A 23,662-nucleotide genomic window follows, 5' to 3' on the forward strand; every position below is an offset into this window, starting at 1 on the left:
GTTTTAGGATATTAAAAGAGAGATAAGCATGGAGAAAGGGAAAAACTGGAAGTCAGGAGTTAGTTAGATCTTAAGAGGACCTTCCATTCCATTCACAGGTGATCTTTGATATTAGGCCAGACATAAAGTATAGTCAAGTCTTTATACATGGAAGACATTGTAGGTTTGCTGAAGATAGATGTCACATCTCTTTAAAAAGATCTACTGAGTACTTATTATGTGCTTGACACTATAACTGATAATAAATATCTCTTGGTCCTATCATGGTGCCTTGCTCATGGTAGCACTCAATATATATTGGCCTTGCAATGAATAAATGAATGAATGAAGAGGTTTGAACTAGATCAGGGCTTCCCCTGGCCACAGATGCCTGGGGCCCTAATCACAGAAGGGTCCACAAAATTTTTGACTCTTGAAGTCATATTTTGTAATCTTTTAAGCTCTAAATCAGGGGTCCCCAACCCCTGGGCCATGCACCGGTACCCGTCCATGGCCTGTTAGGAACCGGGCCGCATAACCAGGAGGTGTGCAGTGGGAGAGTGAGGGAAGCTTCATCTGTATTTACAGCAGCTCCCCATCGCTCGCATAACCACCTGAGCTCTGCCTCCTGTCAGCATTATGGTGAGTTGTATACTTATTTCATTACATATTACAATGTAATAATAATAATAGAAATAAAGTTCACAATAAATGTAATGTGCTTGAATCATCCCAAAACCATCCCCACGCCCCCGCCCCGGTCCATGGAAAAATTTTCTTCCACGAAACCAGCCCCTGGTGCCAAAGAGGTTGGGGACCACTCCTCTAAATGGTTTCTAGTGACATTTACTGCCTGCATTTGTTCTCAGGTCCAAGGGGAGGAGCAATTATAAAATAAGGGCAGTACTTATAGCCCAAGGGAAAGCGTTAATGTCAGAGGTTCAGCGAAATAGAGAAGTGCAAGATGCAGCAGGATCCATGGAGAACAAAATAAGAGCTCTTAGAATAAACTCTGAACTCTTTGCCAGAGATTACATCAGATCGAGATGTGATCCACTTCCCGTTTTCTGATTAAGGACAGGTATTCCGTATCAAATACACCTGGATGTATTCTTTACACTACACTCTTTGGTTTAGTGGTTCTCAAATGTAAGGTGTCTAAGAATCATTAGTAGTATTCATATTACAGTACTAATACTCATTTATACAGCAGTTACTCAATGCCAGGCTTTTGGAAAAGATAGTCAAAATATAGATTCCCTAGCTCTATCCCTAAGGATTCTCATTCTGTAGGTCTGGAGCTGGAGCCCAGAAATCTATATTTTTAATAAAAGACCCACGTGATTCTAATGAGGGTGGTCCTGGAACCAAACCTGGAGGAAGATGTTTTAGTTCCATTTGTTTCATGACCTTAATAGATCTGCCCGTGTCATCTTAGATTTAATAAATCATATCCAGAGTGGGGAAGGGTCTTTTAAATCACCTTAGCCTAATCCTGTTTTGCTTAACCAAAATTGCAGTTATTTAAAGGCAAGACAATGGAAACTTTTTTTTTTAATTTTTTTTTTTTACCTCTTGCTTTTTAATTTAAATTCTCCTCTGTGGCATCAAACTTAGCCTCCTGCACAGTTTGGAATTGAAGAGTCATTCTGTGGTTCATAATCTGCTCCCTTGATTGAATTTCCATCAAGACTTCAGTTTCCAAGATGTGCATGAGGGAGAGTCAGTCTTAGGTGGAAGCATCCTGTAGGGTGAGCCCTGCTTCATCAATTTGTAGCTTTGTGACACTTGTTCCCTCTCTTTGAGCTGCATCTTCAGAACGAGGATATAAAGGCCTACCTCCCAGAAATATTGTGATTAAATGAAATGTTTAAAATATTTGACCCATAGGAAGCCCTCAGTAAATATTAGTTCCACTAATATTGTATAATCATGGATCCAATAGCAATAACATGTTTTAAGTGGCAAAACAACACTTTCCTATCAAAGTTCTGTTGCCAAGTACTTGCATTTCAAAACAGTAAATTAATTTCTTCCACAGTCTTTCTCTCCCTCTCTCTCTCTCTCTCTCTCTCCCCACCCCACCCCAGGCTCGCATGTGTGTGATATAAAGTTGAACCATATACAATTGATGTTATCAACCATTTTCAATCTTTGAAAACAAAAATTTCATACAATTTCACTTAATATATAAAATATCTGCAGTTATGATTTCGGTGACACCATATTCTCATCAACCCAACTGAAATTTTACATTACTAACTGGAGCTCCAATTGTCAGACTTTACCATAAATTATGGGGTATCAACACTTATACAATTAATTAGTAGATGAGAATTCCATGCAGTTTCTCATCCTCAACTGTCTTCTAGAGAGTTTTAGATTTTGAACATAAAGTCCTTCGTACTTTAGTCAGAGGCAACATTTTTCCAACTGTCAAAGTCAGTTTGGGCAGTTCTTTCAAACCTCTTGTGCCTGCTCCTTAAAGCAAAAGAAAAAAGTGGCTCTGAAAGGTCACAGGAATATTGTTCTCAGCTATCGACTGAAATCCAAACAGCTGTCAGATTGCAAGAAACATCAATTCTGTCAAATGACACTACCCAAATTCCTGTCAAAGGGTCAATAAATTGTGTAAAAGCAGGACCCCTTATGAAATGCAATTAGAAATTACAGATCAAAGGGCAGGGCAGGCCAAAGGTAGCTTTCCAAGGCTAAGAAGGGACTGAGCTAATCTCACATTTGAGCAGAGAGAGATAAAAGGAAGCAACACTTAACTTGGAAAGTGATTATAATATTTATTAATAGTAGAGTATTACAACACAAATTCCTACCAGCTAGCAATTGTTCTTGGTGATGGAGGAGACAGAAGAGATAGTCCTTTTTTATAATTAAGATCTAAAGATATATGAATAGCCCTTTAGATTTCTTTCTTTTTCTCCTTCTTAAATCAACTTTAAGTATAATTTATAAAAAGGTGGGAAAATTGGGGTGGAGGTAGACAGCCAATGTAAATGTCTAAAATCTGACACATTTATGAGTGAAGGGTAAAAATTCATTAATCAACTGATTATTTTTGTCTATATAAAGTCAAACACGGTAATGTTCCTAAATCTATGAATTTGGAGAAATAATAAATGACTTGGCATTATGGAAACATATGATATAGCTTTCCCAGGGTCAACAGCAAGTCAAGTCAATAACAAAATGAGACAAGAGGTATGAGTTCTGAATTCACCCGTCAGTCAGGCATTTTTGAGACAGTGTCCTCTACTTGCCACTCCTGTCTCGTCTCCCATTTATCACTTAACCCTCTGCAATCTGCACATCCCCAACCTTCACAGAAACATCTCACGGTGACCACCAATTCAATCCAATGACTAGTTTTCTTTTTTCTCTTATTATATTGTGGTAATTGATACTCTAATCAATGCAATTGAGGCAGGAGATGGATGAGCCCCAGGCTGAACAGCTGGAGTTTGTCCTCTGTGGACGAATACTCCAAAATAGCAGGAGGGAGGAGAAGCTGAGGCTTGCTCAGATAAGAGATAAAAGACCATGTATTCCTCATTCTCGAAGTCAAGGAGACCTTCCCGACTACACATGTGCAGAGAGGCTCCTTGGAGGTCAAAAAGGGAGGGGGCGCCACTGCATAGTAAGTGATGTCAACCTACCCACAGGCCTCTTCACTAGAATCCATCTTGGCTAAGAGATGCATTCACATACATGGGAGGACCCTGAGATAAACCAAATATGGACTCAGAACCAGGCAAAGCAAGATGACTGGCCAAAGGAAACCTGGAAGAAATGCCCCATAAAAGTGATTCAAACTACCACAATGGTGCGACTCTCTCTCTGAGCCCACACGTGTGTCTATCCATACGTACTCCTTTTCTTCCTAATAAACACTTTACTTGCTTCACTACTTTCTGGCTCTCTGTGGAAATTCATTTCTACACAGCTGACAGGCCCAGGCCTTGTCACTGGTCACGGGTCTAGTGGCTAGGATTCAGCGCTCTCACTGCCGTGGCCTGACTTCAATCTCTGGCTGGGAACCGACATCCTGCTTCAAGCTGCTGCAGGCCAAGGCCGCACAAGATCACAATCTCCCTTTTCCCACCTCCTGAAATTCTTCTCTGGTTTACCTTCCACATCCCTGGGTTGTGTCAAACACAGCTCTAGGAGGAAATAAGGCAATGAAGGCAGTAGGCAAGCCTCTGCCCAGGTGAGGAGACAAACAGGAAACAAATAAATACGTGTTGTCAAGTACTGTTATGTGTTAAGAAGAAAACTAAAGCTGGTAAAAGGGTAGAGTTAGGTCAGATTGGAGAAAGATGAATACTGTGTGATCTCACTCATGTGGAATAATCTAAACAAACAAACAAAAACAAAATAAATAAACACACCAAACCAAACAAAAACAAACATGTAGATACCAAGAAAGGAGTAGTGGTTACCGAGGGGGAAGAGGCAGGAGAGAAGGGAAAATAGGTAAAGGGGATAAGCTGTGTGGTGACAGGTAGAAACTAAATTTTTGGTGATGAGCACACAGTAGGGTAGATAGAAGTAGAAATATAATGTTGTACACGTGAAACTTGTAGAATGTTATAAACCTCAAGGTTATTATCTCAATTAAAAAATAAATTGGGGCTTCCCTGGTGGTGCAGTGGTTGAGAATCCGCCTGCCAATGCAGGGGACACGGGTTCGAGCCCTGGTCTGGGAAGATCCCACATGCTGCAGAGCAACTGGGCCTGTGAGCCACAACTACTGAGCCTGCGCGTACGGAGCCTGTGCTCCGCAACGAGAGGCCACGATAGTGAGATGCCCGTGCACTACGATGAAGAGTGGCCCCCGCTCACCACAACTAGAAAAAGCCCTCGCACAGAAACGAAGACCCAACACAGCCAAAAATAAATAAATAAATAAATAAATTTAAATAAATAAATAAATTTAAATAAATAAATAACTTGAAGAAAAGTGGGGGAGGTAGAGTGTGGGGGGAGGTGGATGTTCTTTAAAATCAGAAGATCTGGGAAGACCTCCTGGGGAGAGATGTTTGGGCAGAGACTTGAGCAAAGACTGTTTCAGCTCCTGCTCTCAGACTCAGTTCTGGGGGCTTCTATTTGCATATTCGAAGACCCTTGCAGGTGATTCGGTCTCCTTCTGGTCGAGATACAATGTCTACAGGCTCTGCCTTCTCCCCTCCCCACACAACTTTCTAAGAGGTAAAGAGCAGGGTGAAGATTTTATCCCTCACACTTCGCAGGCAGAGCAGCAAGAGTCTAGTTTGGGTTTGGGGTTTGGGGTTTACTTTTGCTATATTCTTTTAGAGGACAAGGCTCACAATAGTCCAGGTGTGTTCTGACCCCTGTAGAGGAGAGCACCCCCAGTCTGCCCCTCATTCGAAATACAAGCTGCTTACAAACTAAGGCAGCACAAGATCAAATTAAATTTCTTGGCAATCTTGTCATTCTGTTGACTCACCCTGAATTTACAGTAAACACCTGCCTCTGAGCCTTTTTTTCATGTAGCTGCTGCTTTCACAGTATCTTGCAAATGGGCTGCCTCTCTTAATAAGACCCACTTCTTTGGCCACTGTAGCCTGCTGAATACCATACTTTAAAAATAACATAATGGGGCTTCCCTGGTGGCGCAGTGGTTGAGGGTCTGCCTGCCAATGCAGGGGACACGGGTTCGAGCCCTGGTCTGGGAAGATCCCACATGCCACGGAGCAACTGGGCCCGTGAGCCACAATTACTGAGCCTGCGCGTCTGGAGCCTGTGCTCCGCAACAAGAGAGGCCGCGATAGTGAGAGGCCCACGCACCGCGATGAAGAGTGGCCCCCACTTGCCACAACTAGAGAAAGCCCTCGCACAGGAATGAAGACCCAACACAGCCAGAAATAATAAATAAATAAAAATTTAAAAAAAAATAATAATAACATAATGATGGGAAAAACCCCACAGAAATGTAAATTGGCTTTCGGCTTTCTGATTAGATTACAGGATGGGGTGGCAGGGCAGGGGTTGGGGGGGAACCCCTTGGCAGAAGGGGCTGCAACAAATCTGCAGAGATTTCCACATTCCCTTGTTCATTGCACTGGTACCTTGCAGCATCTGAGATTAGCCCTTTGCCACCATGTTGTTGAATATTCCTCTTTCTAGCCCTCTTTTGATTTTTAGTTGGGTTCAGATTCTCTGCCCGAGAAAAACTGAATGGCTTCCAAATGGATACAAATATCAAAGGTGTGTTTTGTATCCTCTATATTGAAAAATCCTCAAAAGGGAGTTAGGATTTTCTGGTTTGGTGTTACAGATAAGCAATGGCTGAGTGCCTGCTAATTTTGGAAGGACCACATACTGAAAATATGTGAATGTATAGACAACAATCTTTGGACAATAAAAAGAGAGTGCACTGGAGTGTCTCTCAAAATATTAATTTTAACTTTGTCCTTCCTTTTCTCCCCCATACTTTGTGCATACCTATATCATATAATTCATCGTATACCATTAATTTTCATGCTGTTCCCATCACCAAATTGGAAGTTGCCAAGGGCAGATACCAGTCCCATTCAACTTTGTAGTCTGGATTAGTAGTCCTCAAATTTGAGCATTACGTATCAGCATCCCCTGAGGTCATGTTAGAACACAGAATGCTGGGCCACACCCCTGAGTTTCTGATTCAGCAAATGAATCAGAATGAGGCCTACTCATTCTCTGGAGTGGGCCTGAGGATCTAAATATCTAACAAGGTCCCAGGTGATGCTCTTGCTGCTGGTGCAGGGGCTCCACTTTGAGAACCACTGGTCTAGAGCGTAGTACGGTGTCTCTTTTATATCATGACCTCTACAAATACATAATGAAAGGCAAAAAGCAAGAGAATGGAGGGAACAGAAGGAAGAAGAAAAATGAAAAAATGTGCTTATGGAAATGGGATAAGAGCTGATTTTGGAGGCCTCTTGGGATGTCTCAGAAGAGTGTGAAATGGAGCTTTAGAGTCAAGTATAGATCAGAGATCCTTTTCTTTCCCTCACAGATTTGCTGGAAATGGTTTAGGAACCAGATTAGAGTGTTTCCCATTTTAAACACTGACTGACAGCAAGTTGGGGGGGGGAGGGGGAAGGAAAGACCAGGACTCACTCTGAGAGGCAGAAATTTTCAAGAACTGCATGACTTAGTCTAGGAAACGTTAGTTTATCTATTTCCCTCTGGGGCAGAACAAGCTAGTTTTCTTAGCTATTACCAGGCTACATTTTTCTTTCCCATCCAAGAAAGGGTGTCTTCATGACTGAGGACACAAAGGTAGACAGTTCAAACCCATCTGCTACATATTGAATATTCTGGGTTTTTCTTTAAGCATTCAAGGTTGCTTGATCTTAAACTTTTGTGTAGTATCACATGGACCAAAGAACCAGTTGGTTGACTAAGTTTTCTTCTTTCCCGGCAGTTGTGCTGGACCATTTTTCACATAGTGATAACCTGACAGCATGGCCCTGGTGAAATCCGGTTACCCACACTTTTCACAACCACAGTTTTATTGTGGCAAAAGAGATGCAATGACTGTCTTCGGTTAATTGATTATGCTAAAGAAAGGAGAGATCACCTGGTTATTAAACCAGTACTCTATTTAAGTTTCTAATAGGAAAAAAAACCTGTGTGCCCCAAAGGGACATGAAAGGTTTGGTGCATCATTGGAGGGAAGAGGGAGCACACGGTCTTTTTTGATTTACAGCTCTGTCACTTATTTGCTCTGTGAACATGTGCAAGTTACGTGTTCACTGATGCTTGATCTCATCTATAAAATGGGTATAATCAAAGTTAAAGTAAAAATTTGAGATAGGGTTTGTTAAACAGAACACAAACACCAGGATATTGTTGGCATTTAATAAGTAGTTGGGGTAAATCTAGATACGTCGTTACGGTCTCCACTAGAGGTAGGTTGTTGTTTTGCTTTGCTTTGCTTTGTTTTTTTTTTCTACAAAAGTAGGTCACTTAAAAATCCTCTTCCTCGCTATCTTAAGAGAGTACAATTTGTTCACATGGCTACTATCGTGATGAAGATTCTCACGTGAGTCCTGTTTACTATTCAGTCATTTATTAGAATACATGGATTTTTTTAAACGAGAAGCTTTGCATGAGGATGAGGCGTTTGGAGGAGACCATACAGCGTGCTCCATGAATTCTGTAACCTGGGACCACCGAGGCAGTATTAAGCCCAAGAGTGGGTAAATATAAATCAATTCCATGCACCCCTGACCCCATAGGCATCTATATTCCCTACTACAGCTACTTACGTATAAACGAAGTATGTGTAAGCCCAGGCACCAGATTTTTCTGACCAGGGAGTGTTTCTCAGGTGACCACATTTATCTTCTACAGAGCTTCGAAGATCTGTAACGTCATTTGATGGTTAACCTTCAGGCCTCTGCAACCTAGCAACTCTGCTTCCTGGGATTTCTATTCTGAGTCCCTCCTCCATCTTGCTCTCTTTATAATTCTACTCCTTTCATCTGTGCCTGCTGCGCAAAGCCTGAGATCTAGTCATCCACATGAGGAAGGACAGTTTTATAAATCTTTACCTCGGTAAAGACTGCAACCACTTCAAGAATGTATCTCTCCATGTGGGTGAGTGTTGGATCAGGCAGCATGCAGAAAGGGAGTGTAACCTTACACATTCAGGAGAGGAAACCAAGATGTTTTGGCGTGAATATGTTTGAAAACAAAGCAATGTGCTTACAAACTTAAACTAAGGGTCCTTCCTGTGTATTTTTCTATATAGCCACCTTGTGTTTGTCAAAGTGCAATTTCTCATCAGTGAATCACCAGCAAAGTGAACCCACATAGAGCACACATCACCAGCTGGAAGCCCTGTAGTGGGCCAGATCTCATCCACAGATATATTTCATTAAGGTCACAGGGCTTTAAAACAGATCTGAATTCACTGCCAATATTTGAAAATTGGAGATTTCACATTAAAATCAGATTCACAGCTTCCCTTGAAAAATCAGATTTGACTCAGGTCTCCATTCCAGCATGCAATGACCGAGCTGTCCTTTCCAGTGGGCGATGCTCTCCAGTTTGCTACCATCACCTGCTTGAGTACCTACCAGGTCCCTTTTATGAATCTTGCAGTTCAGCCTCAGGTCATATATTGGGAAGGCAGCTGAAGGTCTTCTTTGCTTTTCCTCCATCTCCTTCATATTTCTCAGTACCCAAGCACTTTACTTCCCAGTGAGAAGTTACAAGACCACAGACTTTGAGCCGCATTTCTAGGTCATCTTGTCAATAGGGAAAAAGACAAGGTTGCGTTTGGACACACACTTTTCCCTGCTCTTGCATCCCTGATTTAAAAATCTGAGATTGAGAAGTGAATTAGAGGGAAAGGACAAGGAGCTGGCCCCCTCACCTGCCCAAGCCTGTCTCTAGTCAAAGCAAAAAAAGTCTTCTGATAGCATCGTGGAAATTATTATAGTTTGGGATCAAAGACATGTAGTGATATTTCTGGTGTTCCTCATTACTGAATAAAGGGATAAAACTCTTCTAGATTCCAAATAATATATCCACAGATTAGCAGGCATCTACTGACCTTGGTTTCAAAAGTACTGCATTAAAAATGAATTATCTCATTGCTGTGTCATTGGTGTTAAAGCAATTGTAAATACCAATGGAAATGCAGGTACCAAACGTGAATAATAGTACTTGGTTATAAGCAGATCCTCCACCTTATCCAGTGCATGCTTCTCTTTACAGACATAATCTCAAATATAATAATTTGTAAGTCTCTGAAAGTATATCCATGTACTGCCTCGATTTTTCTTATCTCCATTGGAGAAACATGAAATTTGCATAATAGCAACTATTTCTCTATAAGATTTTCCCTTTGAGACATCAGATATCAAAAGCAAAGCACATCTTAAAACTCATCAATAAGAAAACAACCCAACTGAAAAAAGGGGGTGGGGGCAAAAATCTAAACAGACACCTCACCAAAAGATATATAGATGGCAAATAAGCATAAGAAAAGATGCTCCATATCCTATGTCCTTAGGGAGTTACAATTAAAATAATGAGATACTACTCCTCACGTACAAAAGTGGCCAAAATTCAAAGCACTGACAACACTAAATGCTGACAAGGATGTGGAGCAACATGAACTCTCGTTCATTGCTGGTGGGAATGCAAATTGGTACAGCCACTTTGGAAGACAGTTTGACGATTCCTTACAAAACTAAACATAGCCTTACCATACTATCCAGCAGTCATGCTCTTGGTATTTACCCAAAGGAGTTGAACATTTTATCCACACAGGAACCTGAACATGGATGTTTACAGCAGCTATATTCACAATTGCCAAAACTTGGAAGCAATCAAGATATCCTTCGGTAGGTGAATGAATAAGAAACTGTGGTAAATCCAGACAATGGAATATTATTCAACACTAAAAAGACATGGGCTATCAAGCCATGAAAAGACATGGAGGGAGGTACCTTAAATGCATATTTCTAAGTGAAAAAAGCTGCCCTGAAGAGAATACATACTGTATGATTCCAACTATATAACATTCTGAAAAAGGCAAAACTATGGAAACAGTAAAAAGATCAGTGGTTGCCAAGGGAGAGATGAATAGACAGAGCACAGAGGATTTTTAGGGCGATGAAACTATCCTGTATGATACTGTAATGTTGCATATATTTGTCCAAACCCACGACATGTTATAATTAAAATGGCAAAATTTAAAGATAAAGAGAAGATTCTAAAGGCAGCAAGAGAAAAACATAGAGTTAGTTACAAGGGAACACCTATAAAGCTATCAGTTGATTTCTTTTCTCTTATTCTTACCATTCATGTTGTCTTCCCAATCCCAGCCATCATACATGTAACCTCTGAGCCCAGTTCAGTACAATATGAATTATTTGACACATGTTGAAAAATTAAAACCTGAGCTTCAGCTAGAGACTAATACTGGACGAGCAAAACCAATGTCTTCCCTTCTAAGGGCAATTTCTATATTCCATGTGATGTTAGGAAGGGATAGGGTACATCAAAGATTTGAAAAGAAAAAAGGAGTTGAAATAGAAAGTCCCCAGTTGCGCCATCATCTTCCATACAAATTTCCCCAAATGTAGAATTTAGTGCTTAGTGCCTGCATTTGTATTAAAAGATGATTTTTAGATGCTACACAGATTTGTGCAATAAATCCACAAGGAAAAGATTTATAAGAAAGAGACAGAAGAAATCAAAAAGCAAATCACGCTGCTTTCACAGAAAACACAGAGAAAGATGTGAGATTTTCTTTCGCTCTTTAAAGGGTCACCAACAAGATGGAAATATTACAATGTCCTATTTGTAATGAAAAGGACTTTCCTTCGTAAGAAAAGACTTATTGTTAAAAGCTGAAAGAGCATTAGTTTTATTTCTTTCAAGCAATGTTGTTTACTATCTTCAATCTCCAAATTTGTTCTTTGAAATAAACTTATTCTCTGCATGTCACCAGTTTCGACTTCTTGATATAAAAGCTAGAAAATAACAATCATTGTGATTCACTGATTATTTTTACATAATTTTAATTACATGATACGATCACTTACCCCTCAACCTCCTCACAAGTAGCAGAGAAAATTTTGCTTCTTCTGCCTTTGGGTTGGTAAATGTCAATCCAAGTGTACAAGTATTGCTAAAAGGTAAAACATACAGAAAATATGCCACAGGGAGAGAAAAGGCAGATAAATCAAGTGCAGGCAATCTGCAAGCTTCATCAGCCTTTACCTAATTAAGACTTCACTGAGGCTTAATCACCTGGTCTTGGGATCAGAAGACATGAATTGAAACTGCAGCCCCGCCCCTTATTAGTTGGGTGACTTTGGCCAAATTCCTTATCTTCACTGACAATTTAGCTTTCTTTGAAGCTATTAAGTGAAAATATTAGCTTTTTTTTCACAGGGATGTTGTGAGAAATAATTATAATACCCATGAAAGTATATAGATTTGACATATGGTAAACACTTGATAACTGGTGTTTAATGAGAATGTTAATTGTTATCTAATTGCCTACACTTTCATATTACAATTTTCTAATTGTTGTTCCTGTGTTGTTTAAGTTTTTGTTGCCCCCCTTCCCACACAAAAATTCAAAATCACCTCTTTTAATATCTGCTGATGTGGCCCCCTATGGGTTAGAGATGGATGTCATTTTAATACAATTTGCCTGGGTGGATAGTTGAAACAATGAGATAATGGTGTAAGTAAATGCTCTCCTGAGTTTCACATTGTGTGAATCTTAACGCAGAAGTATTTGAGGACGTCTCAACAGCTCTGTCTCTGGTGGCAGAATCCAAAACACCCCTTTGAAGTCTCTAAGGGACAATCTGTCCTCTTTCTTCTTGGAAAGGAAAAATGGAAATTTGCTCCTCGGGGGCTAAAGAAGAAAAGAGAAAAAACAAATGGCAAACAGACTGCTGCAAATGTCCGTAGGGCCCTCTGAGTTCCTTCCACTAAAGGATAAGCTTTCACATTTTTTTTGGCGCTTTCAGTAGAAGTAATTAAACTTTGGCAACTTCCAAATCTCTGCGTTTCTCTTCTCTTCCAGATGGAGGAGGTGGGAAGAGAGGGAAGGGGTCAGGCTCCCCTTCTGAGAGATTTGATTCAGTGCTTCCCTCTGAAAGCAGCGATTCCTCCTCTGGTAGGTACTGTGCCAGCCTGGTCCCATTCTTAGGCAGGATGCCCATCTTGGAAGCAAAATGGTTGGGCATGGGAAACTGGGGGCGGGGTGGGGGGCAGTGGCTAACAGAGAGAGGCAGCACACATCGCTACAATATTACACTAAGCCCTTAGCCAAGTGCCCAGATTCTGGAGGCTGGGGGAAATGACAACATTAGGAGAAATCGTAAATGGATTTTATATCCCTATGCCTAAGTCAGCTTCCAACTATTTCCTGAGTAAGATAATTAACATATAGAAGTGAGATGTTAAAATGCACATCAGATGTTGGATCTTTTAGAGGGGAGGATTTATGCTGTAACTTAGGAAACCTGTGTTTGGAAGGAAATGGCTGTTGACCTCTCCTGTGTTCACCCTGTCATTGCTTTTTACTGAACTGTAATGGAACCATTTGGCATGGGGCTTCATATCCAATTACTCGGCCGGTCCACACCCAGCAATGTTGTGTCAACAGCCAGGGTGAGAAGCCTGATTTAAGATGTGTCACTAAAAAAAAAAAAAAAAAAAGATGTGTCACTGCTGTGAATAAGGCCTCCACTGGTCCATGTCTGGAGAAGCAGAGATCCTAGAATTCCTCTTAGAAGGAACATTTTTGATGTTGACTCCAAGAGACCAAACCATGACTAAAGTCTCCTTCCCCCTCAGGACCTTATTTCTTTTTCCTACTAATGCATTTGACTTAGCATTCTTACTTGCAAATTCTAAGACGTTTCTCCGGTCAAGTCCTGATCTTTGAATAATTTCCCACCTGTTGATAATATAGAACTACCCATTCTGGTAAATTGTGATTATGACTCCACAAACATATTGTTAACTCCATCATTCATGCATTCCCCACTGGCTGTGCATTTTTTCAACCCATTATATATCTTTCATACACGAAGAAAATATGAAAATTGACTGGGATTTGGCCAGAAAAGGCCCTAAACCAACTGATACAATACCTGGGTTTGATCTCAAATCAGTGCTGTGTATTCTGTGACTCCATCCCCATTCTTTGAAATGAGGATGGCTTTTTGTCTTTTCTTAAAATTTCAATTTCATTGTTGCTTCGTGAGCAAAACAACCCAACAGCAACAGCTACCGTTTATTGAGTACATACATCTCACAGTGTTACAGAAGTTGACCTAAGCGCTTCACATGATGATCAAGCTTAATCCTCAGAATAATTCTATAAAGGAGTTATTTTATAACAACTCCCACCATACCTCATGAGATGAATTAAGAATGTAAAGCTCAGGGTTACTATGAGTAAGTGGGTTTAGGAGTTTGGTATTCAAAGCCAAATATATGCATGTGTGTTTATATACATAAATAAGTTAAGGTCCGTGCTAGGTAGCCATGCTGCCATTCAGAATGAGAAAGGGGGGATGAAAAGGTTTTATAGGTCCTAAACAAAGAGATTGCTAATGTCTACTAATGTCATGGTATTACAAATGAAGAAAAACAGAAAGCAAGTAAGGGAGGGAAGGACGTGGGCAGTCGGGAAAACAAGAAGGAAGGAAGGAAGGAAGGAAAGAAGGAATAAAGGAGGGGAGGGAGGGAGGAAGGACGGAAGGAAAGAATCAAGGTATAGTTAGCCACTGGAGGCTTAAATTGGATGGAGATCATTTGTAAATTTTGAGTGGCAAAGTGGTCAAGTAGAAAGAGTTAAGTGGCTAAGCTAAGAGGCCTGGGTCCTGGCTTCAATCCATTTATTAACCAGCTGTGTTATTTAAAGCACATTATTTACCCTGCCTATCTCCATTTCTTTATCTATTGAATGGGATAATAATGATAATTTGCCTAAATTACCTGAAAATAAAATGATATGGTGAATGTAGAGGGCTTTAGGAAATTAAAACTGTTATTAAGTGGAATATGTTATTACTGATGATTCTGCTTAAAATACCAGTTAAAATGCCTCTGTTTCTTTTCTTTTGTTCCCACAGCACACCATTCATGACTTCTTCCTAATTGGCCGGGCAAAAAATTTGTCTATCTTTCCAGAGACAGAAAGCACCTTAATCATGTTTTTTTTCAAAAAAATTCTTTATTTGATCATTCATTTATTCTCTCATTGTATTACTTAACCCACTTACACCCAACTAAAAAGCATGATTGATGCTTAACGTCACAGCAAAATTTTTGTCCAATGTACTTCAGGTTTTCAATCCCTCAACTCTAATGCAAGTAATGCAAATGTCAAGAAATGCAAATTAATTGTATTATTGACATAAGCGATGCATAATTGGAAAGGTAAATATACTAAAAACAAAATCAAATAATGTATTGTCCAACTATTTTTACAATACCTGGTTTAAGGATTTGATAGCCCTCAGCTGGCTGTCTATAGAAGAATCTGTTCATTAATAATCAAATCTATACAACCTCTCTTTTAACCAAATGACTGTCAGTGATCAGACCTGGTCCCTATATTATCCCCACCACCTCCTTTGACAATGGGCTTTCCTGCTAGGCTGTTTGCTCCATGGGTTCTGTCTGAAGCTTAACGCAAATAAGCAAATGGGAAAAAATGGTTTCAGTTACCACTAATCCTAGGACATTTTAATATCCAGTAGAGTTTCACTAAAGGAGGTCTGCAAAAATTACAAATGAAGTCAAGCAGGACCTGGACCCCTGGAGAGTGTCAGAGCTTACAGGGAATACTGGTTAGAGATTTCCTCTTCTACCCTGATTAAATTAGCATCAGCCTGCCCTGTTCTACTACAGGAGTGTCCAGAATGTCTAAGATATAAAATTCCTTGAGACTATGCCACCGAAAGAGCAAGTCAGCCCAATATGTCTCTCTCTTACATTTGCTCATTATGATACTGCTTAGTGATAAAAGTAGATTCAGGAGTTACTTTAGGGGTAAAGGCAAGGGTAGGATAAGCAGTGCACCCTACCAAGGATCTTTTGGGTTCAGCTTCCTGTCCTAGAAACCAGTTCCCAGGCTGCAGGCATCTCTCCCAATCTATCCATCTCAGCTGCCTTCAGCAAGAAACAAAAAGCAGACTGAGTGACAGACGAAATCCTCTCCAGTACTGCCAGTGGGTGACTTTCGCCAGAACATGGTCCAGGAGGCGTATACAAAGGGCTCTTGACAGATAGGTTTCCATGTGGCAGTAAGCAGAAAACCACATCATACAGACCTTTTGCAAGATCTTTTAGCATCTTTTGGGTACTTCATGAAGTACATTGTACTTCATGAATGAACATATGCCATAATGCATAGGTATATTTGTATTTCTGGAAGACTTCCATTTATGTACAAAGTTTATTAAACAGTGGACAAATTCAAGTCTGATATCAGAAAGAAGTAACCATATCAATTTAGAGTAATCACTTTTCCAGGTTAAGCATTCACAGTTCCAGCAGTGACACGTGAGGTGCTTCCAAAACCCCTCATCAATTTGTTAACTTCCCCTGAACCCATTTCAGGTTTTTGATGTCCTTCCCAAAGATGTGGCCCAGAACTGAATACAGCATTCTAGACCTGCTCAGATCAGTAATAATTATAGAGAAGCAATCACTTTTTACTACTGTACAATAGAAGTAATTCAAAGTTCAATCTAACAAAGATGACAGATCAAATGTACCACCATTTGGGGACCCAAAAATAGCTTATATAAAACTCAGCTGTTATTTTATGTTTTACTTTCAATATGGGACTTATAGTATGAGAAACCTTCTCATATATATCTAGCATGTACTGAACCCTAATAATGCTATGCAAAATAAATCCTAGAACATAGTCAATCAATTTGTTATTAGCCAACTTGATCCCATTGTTTACCACCACTATTCCAAATGAGTATTGGGTTAGGGCTGATGGTTATCAAAATGGGAACCTATTGGGGAAAAAAGATACTTGGATGTTGGATAATGGAGGAAACTGCTGACAATGATAGTGATTGACAGTTTACTCCATCATTATGGAACATGACGACATCACTACTTACTGGAACTTACCAAAGAGAACACCGATTTGCCAAGTCATTATCCTTACATCCACTTATCCATCCATTCATCCATTTACCATCTCATTTCACAAAGAATTTAAGGTACTTAGAAGAATGCATGATGTATGTAAGTACCAAACATAAAAATAAAGAGCCAAAACAATATCACTTAGAATAGGAGATTGAGACCAGGAAGAAAAACCATAAATATAGAGGCAATCTGAACATACACAGTTAAAATGTTTAACTGAAAATTTGCCCCTGGATTTCATGCCACTAAAATAAAAATGGGAACATCTTCAGTTACATGATCCACATAGTCTTTAAGGAGAAAATACACCAAATTATTAGGGGAAGAACATCTGACTATAGAATACTCTGTATGGCAGATGAAACAATATAAAGCTAGTAAATTTCCCTTTATAACTCTGACTCAGAAACTAAGCAAAACTCAGTTCAGTGTGAAACCAATCTCTGTTTCCTCTACGTGATTACCCTAAAATCAGTCATTCTCTTTTTCTTATAGCAGTTAGTCATTAATTTGCATCTCTCAAGAATCATTCTGAGTCACAGACTCTTAGCATTGAAAGAGACATGAAAGTTAATCTATTTCAACCTCCCATTCAAAGCTAGAACCACTGCCTGAAAGCATTAAATAGCAAGAAGTCCACTACATTCTCAAGACAGTCTGCTCCATTTTCATAGTTCTTATTAATACCAAATTCATCTTTATATTGACTTTCAACAATGGACTCCGTAGTTTTACTGCCCAAAGAGCAACAAAGTCTAAGTTGAATTTTTACATTTAAATACATTAACATGTTTAAATAAGTTATCTCAATATAATATCCTTAGAATAGATGCTGTCATGTTTTAAACTGACTCATCATATATGAGAACAGTCAGAGCAGTATTCCAAACAGTGGAAGTAAAAAACTTATCACTGACTCTGACAGAAGTCATTATGCATACTACTCTGCCTTAGGTGAAACGTAGATCAGTCTCACTCATTGACATGAATAGTGATGTACAATCGCCTTGCTCTACATTTCTTGTGGGCTCGTCATGGTGGCATCTGTGTCATTGCTAATAATATTTTTTTGTACTTGGATCAAACAGGCAAGGTAGAACAGGCTATACCTTGCATTATGGAAAAGACTGCTTAGATCTACAAGGTTGATCCCCATAACCTCTGGGATTTGTGCTCTTGGCAATTGGGGTTCTTGAGTCCGAAGCATATTACAGGAACCAGTAATTGTTGTCTTTATCACAGTAGTAATAACATTGGTCCAGTGCATTCTGTCCAGATTTTTAAATGCTTCTGCAAAGATATTCTCTCACCCAATGATAACCTCCATGATACAACAACAAGGTCAAGAAAATCTCACAACACAGCTGACAATGGTGACAATCACTGAGAAATGAAGATCTGGAATTTGAGCCTTCTCTGAATTGCTCAATCTCTCACAAGCAAGAGAATGACCAAAACAGAGGCTTGCGAGACTGAATATACAAACAGACAATGGCCAGACCATATATGACAATAGGACTCTGATCCACATACGAAGCCCAGAATATGCAACTGCGACCTCTGCAGCAATCAGCCAGAATGGCCAGGACTGGGTCAATGATGACCAGCTCCCCCAGCTGTCACCCCTCTCTCATCTAATTCAGGACAAACTAGAGAAAGCCAAATATTCTTCCCAAACCAATCACATAAGGTGCCCCTCTGCTATTTATCCACTTTTCCCAAGCCAACAACCTCCAACCTGAAGCTTTCCCCTTTTCTCACTATAAAGCTTTTTCAACTACCTGATTGCCTCTGAGTCTCTGCCAAACACAAGTGATGGTGCCTGATTCCTTTGCTATAGCAAGCTCTGAATAAATCGCCTCTCTGTTCTCATTTATTTCCACAAAACACAAGTATGGCAAGAGTCAATTTTAAGTATCCTGTTACGTTCTATTACATACTATATCTAAGAATTGTATGCTTAGGAATTTAACTGCTTGATGGTAAAGAATAAGCCTTGTACTTCCAATGACACTGATAAATGGGCTCTGAGGCTGAGGGGTGATGAGAAAAGCCCCGGTTTGTAGCATTTTCCAATTAATATAATGTAAAAGCTCTCACCATGGCCAATTTCAAGCTACCACTGTTTTAACAACTGGATTGTAAAATTCCTGAATATTTAACAATCAGTTCTAGCAAGCTAATATGAGTGGCTCCAGTGCATCAGTGTTTATTTATTTATTTATTTATTTAATTTATTTATTTTTTGGCTGTGTTGGGTCTTTGTTGATGCGTGTGGGCTTTCTCTAGTTGAGGCGAGTGGGGGCTTCTCTTGTTGCGGAGCACGGGCTCTAGTTGCGCGGGCTTCAGTAGTTGTGGCATGCAGGCTCTAGCTCGCAGCCTCAGTAGTTGTGGTGCATGGGCTTAGTTGTTTTGCAGCATGTGGGATCTTCCCTGACCAGGGCTCGAACCCGTGTCCCCTGTACTGCCAGGAAGATTCTTAACCACTGAGTCACCAGGGAAGCCCCATCATCAGTGTATATTTATCTATTTTTTCCCACAGTATCTAACACTGTCCAAAACAGGTAAATATTAAAAAAACAAATGGATAGAAAAATGGTAGATATAGCTATGGATATAGATGTAGATATAGCTATAGCTATAGATATAGATAAATGATAGATGGATTACTGATTGAATGGACAGCAGATGGATAGATATGTGATAGATAGATCCACCTTGTTTTGGAAAATGGGAACAACCTGCCTAAATCACTCATTCAAGATAAATTAATTAAATATCTACGATGTGTTGCTTCTTCTTTCTGGTGCACAGTATATTAGTGAACAAAACAAACAAAGATCTCTGCTCTTAAGAAGATTAAATTTTAACAGAGTACAGACAATAAAGAGTAAATATAACAAGTAAGTACATTTTATATTAGAAGGTGATGTGTGATATGGGAAAAAGAAAAAGGAAAACTGGGTAAATGGAACTGGGAGCTCTGAGGGTAAGGACAGTCAAGGTAGGCAGCCTTGGGAAGATGAGAGATGAGAGCTGAGTGCTGACTTGAAGGTGGTGGTTAGCTGTGTAGATCTCCAGAAAAAGAGGGAGTGGTTAGGACAAAGCCCTTGGGCAGGAATGCACCGGGAGATTTCAAGGAATTGTAAGGAAACCACAGTGTCTGGAGCAGGGAATAAGGAGGAGACACACCAGGGAGCAGGGCACGTAGGAAATTGTAAACTGTTGTAAGGGCTTTAGATTGTATAATGAGTAAATTGGGGAAACATTGAAGTGTTTTGAGTAGAGGGATGACATAATTAAACTTAAATTTTAAAAGTCCAGTTATTAATGTGATCCTATTATGAGTGTGTTGGGAATAGCTTTAAAGTTGGAAGATTTTTAGAGTAATCCAGGGAAGAGATGATGGTGGCTCAGACTCTGAAAGGGGTGGGAGAGATAGGAGGAATGAGGGGCAGTAATAATTGATAATGCAATGACATGGTGAAAAGTAATAAGATTCTGGATGTGTTAGAAAAGTAAAGCCAGTATGATTTGGGTTTTGTTCAAATATAAGAGAAATATGAGTCACAACTGTATCCAAGTATTTTGAACTGAATAACCAGAAAGATAGACTTGACATCAACTGAAATAAGAAAGGCTGGGACCAGAGCAGGTTTTGGAGAACTTAGTGTAGAACATGAGATTGAAATGTCTGTCTGACTTCTGAGTCTGAGGTTATAAGACAGATCTGAGCTGAAGACATAAACTTGGAATAATCAGCAGCAATGGTATTTAAATCTATAAGTCTGGTTGAGATTATCAAGGGATTTAAGGTATAAGGAGATGAGAAGATGACTAAGAACAGAGCTTTGGATCATTTCAACATTAAGAGTTCAGGAAGTGGAACAGGAATTTCCACAGGAAATGCAACCATCAAAACACATCAAAATGTAGCAACCAGTGAGGTAAGGGAAAGCCAAGAAAGGGTGGTGTCCTTAAAGCTAAGTGAAGAAAGTATACTGAGGAGAGAGTGATAAACTTAGTCAAACACTGCTAATGGGTCAAGTGACATAGGGACTAAAAACTTATTGGATTTAGCAACATGGAGGTAATTCATTAGCTTGGCATTAGCAATGTCACTGGAGTAAAAAAGGCCTCAAAAGAGTGGGTTTAAAGAAAATGAGTGTGAATACACAAGTGGAAAAATCAGGTAAATAAATTGCAATACATGCATAAAATGAAATACTCTACAGCACTTGTGTGTATTTGTTGATGTAGAAATGTGCCCCAATATATCGTTGAGTTTAAAAAATTATATTTTACTTTGTTGTACTTCTGGTAATGAACAAGCATTATGTGTCATACTAACCTGCCCCCAGATTATAAATTTCAGTATTGGACTAAATTAAATATATACATATTTGAAGCTACTAGAATGTGACCAAAGCCTTATATCATTACAAAAAAAAATTCCCACAAAGAAAATCCCAGGACCAGATGATTTCACTGGTGAATTGTGTCAAATATTTGATGAATGCATAGTACCAATATTCTCCAGGCTATTTAATAAAGTATAGGAAGAAAGAACATTTTCCACCACATTTCAGGAGACCAACATTACCTTGTGTGCAAAACTGAACAAAAATAGTATAAAGAATAAGATTCAAAACAAATATACCTCAAAAGCACAGATGCACATATCTTTAACAAAATATTTACAAAATGACTCTAGAAGCATGTAAAAAGTTAACAAATTATGAACAAATATGGTTTATCCTAGGAATGCAAGGTTGGTTTATCATTCAAAAATCAGCATCACACAGATGAAGAACCTCAAAAACATCATATTGAGTAAAAGAAGCAGAAACAGGAACACTTATTTTATGATTCAATTTATATGAAATTCTAGAAATGGGAAGTATGATCTTCGGTGACAAAAAGGAGCTCAGTGTTTGCCTAGAGCTGATCTTTGTAGTGGAAGATTAATTACAAAGCAGTATGAGGAAACTTTGGGGGTGTTAGAAATATTCTATACCCTTTGGAGAAATGTCTATTTAGGTCTTCTACCCATTTTTGGATTGGGTTGTTTGGTTTTTTTTGATACTAAGCTGCATGAGCTGCTTGTATATTTTGGAGATTAATCCTTTGTCAGTTGCTTTGTTTGCAAATATTTTCTCCCATTCTGAAGGTTGTCTTTTTGTCTTGTTTATGGTTTCCTTTGCTGTGCAAAACCTTTTAAGTTTCATTAGGTCCCATTTGTTTATTTTTGTTTTTATTTCCATTACTCTAGGAGGTGAGTCAAAAAGGATCTTGCTGTGATTTATGTCATCGAGTGTTCTGCCTATGTTTTCCTCTAAGAGTTTTATAGTGACTCAGCTATAAAAAGAAATGAAATTGAGTTATTTGTAGTGAGGTGGATGGACCTAGAGTCTGTCATACAGAGTGAAGTAAGTCAGAAAGAGAAAAACAAATACCATATGCTAACACATATATAAATGGAATCTAAAAAAAAAAAAATGGTTCTGATGAACCCAGGGGCAGGATAGTAATAAAGACGCAGACATAGATAATGGACTTGATGACATGGGGTGGGAGGAAGGGGAAGCTGGGACAAAGTGAGAGAGTAGCATTAACATATATACACTACCAAATGTAAATTAGATAGCTAATGGGAAGCAGCTGCATAGCACAGGGATATCAGCTTGGTGCTCTGTGATCACCTAGAGTGGTGGGATAGGGAGGGTGGGAGGGAGGCTCAAGAGGGAGGGGATATGGGGATATACGTATACATATAGCTGATTCACTTTGTTATACAGAAGAAACTAACACAACACTGTAAAGCAATTATACTCCGATAAAGATGTTTAAAAAAAAAAAAAGAAATATTCTATATCCTGATTGTGGTTGGTGGTTTCAGTGGTATATACATTGACAAAACTCTTCAAACAGGACAGGTAAAATGGGTGCATTTTATTGTATATAAACTAAATATCAATAAAGTTGATTTTAAAATTAGTCAGTGCAATTCATATGTTTGCTGAATAATGCAGAAATTTCTTCAATTATCTCACCAGGTTTCTCACTGTTGGAAAAGACAACTAAAAATATGAAAAAAAGAAAGATTAGAATATATTCTTTGGTGTTGCACTGGACAAATCTGTATGTCCTCCTGTCTATATATATGCTATATATGTATCTCCTAGCTCCTAGGTCTGTCTGATGAGAAAGCAATGAGCACACCTAGTCCACAGACAGTGGTTTCTAAATGCTTTTCTTCAATGAAAATAGCCATCGTTTCATGAAGGAAAAGCTGGATTCCACAGCCCGGATGGAGAAAGTACAAAATTGGTGAGGAATATTTTGTGGTGCCAGAAGCTAATGAAGTGCTCAGAGAACGATGAGAATATATCCAAAAAGAAAGAAGACGGGATAAAGGGGCTCCCTCTTACCACATGTGGAGAAATTTGAGCTACAAAATAAATGACACTGATGGCCTATAATTCATTGACAAATCCATGAATCCCTACCAAATTGATAGATAGATACACAGATAGATAGGAAGGGAAAGTTTTTTCTTGTCATAGAAAGCTAACTAGTAGACAAAAAATAATGATGGAGTGAGAAAAATCTAAGTAGATGTTAAGCTAGTGGTTTGATGAGAAATACCCTATTTGGGGGCATTTCTCTGGTCCCAAAATATCTCCCCATGGGAAAACTATTTAATACAATGGGGGTAAATTGTAAGTTTTCAATGGATAAACCTGGAAGACAACACCTTAATCAAGTGATAAAATTAGCATCATTGATACTGGGATAAACATACTCTATGTACCTCCTGATATGCACCAAAAAGGATGCAGCATCATTTTTGTGATATACCTGTCAAAGATGCATACACTGAATCTAACAATGGGAGAAAAATCAGACAGATCCACTTGAGGGACATTTCCTTCAAAAATGTCAAGGTTAAGAGAGATAAAGGATGTTCTAGATTAAAGTAAATGAAAGAGAC

The 23,662-nt window shown here is 39.1% G+C and overlaps 1 protein-coding gene across 1 annotated transcript in view; it reads right to left on the reverse strand.

Annotated features, from left to right (window-relative positions):
- The window catches only part of AGBL1 (ATP/GTP binding protein like 1), a 503,271-nt gene that overhangs the window by 59,768 nt on the left and 419,841 nt on the right, over positions 1-23,662 (reverse strand). Inside the window, 1 exon segment of the mRNA XM_036843717.1 lies at positions 6,375-6,391. Within this exon segment, the coding sequence (XP_036699612.1) occupies positions 6,375-6,391 (17 nt within the window).

The sequence above is a fragment of the Balaenoptera musculus genome, chromosome 2 (assembly GCF_009873245.2).
Source record: "Balaenoptera musculus isolate JJ_BM4_2016_0621 chromosome 2, mBalMus1.pri.v3, whole genome shotgun sequence".
NCBI lineage: Eukaryota > Metazoa > Chordata > Mammalia > Artiodactyla > Balaenopteridae > Balaenoptera > Balaenoptera musculus.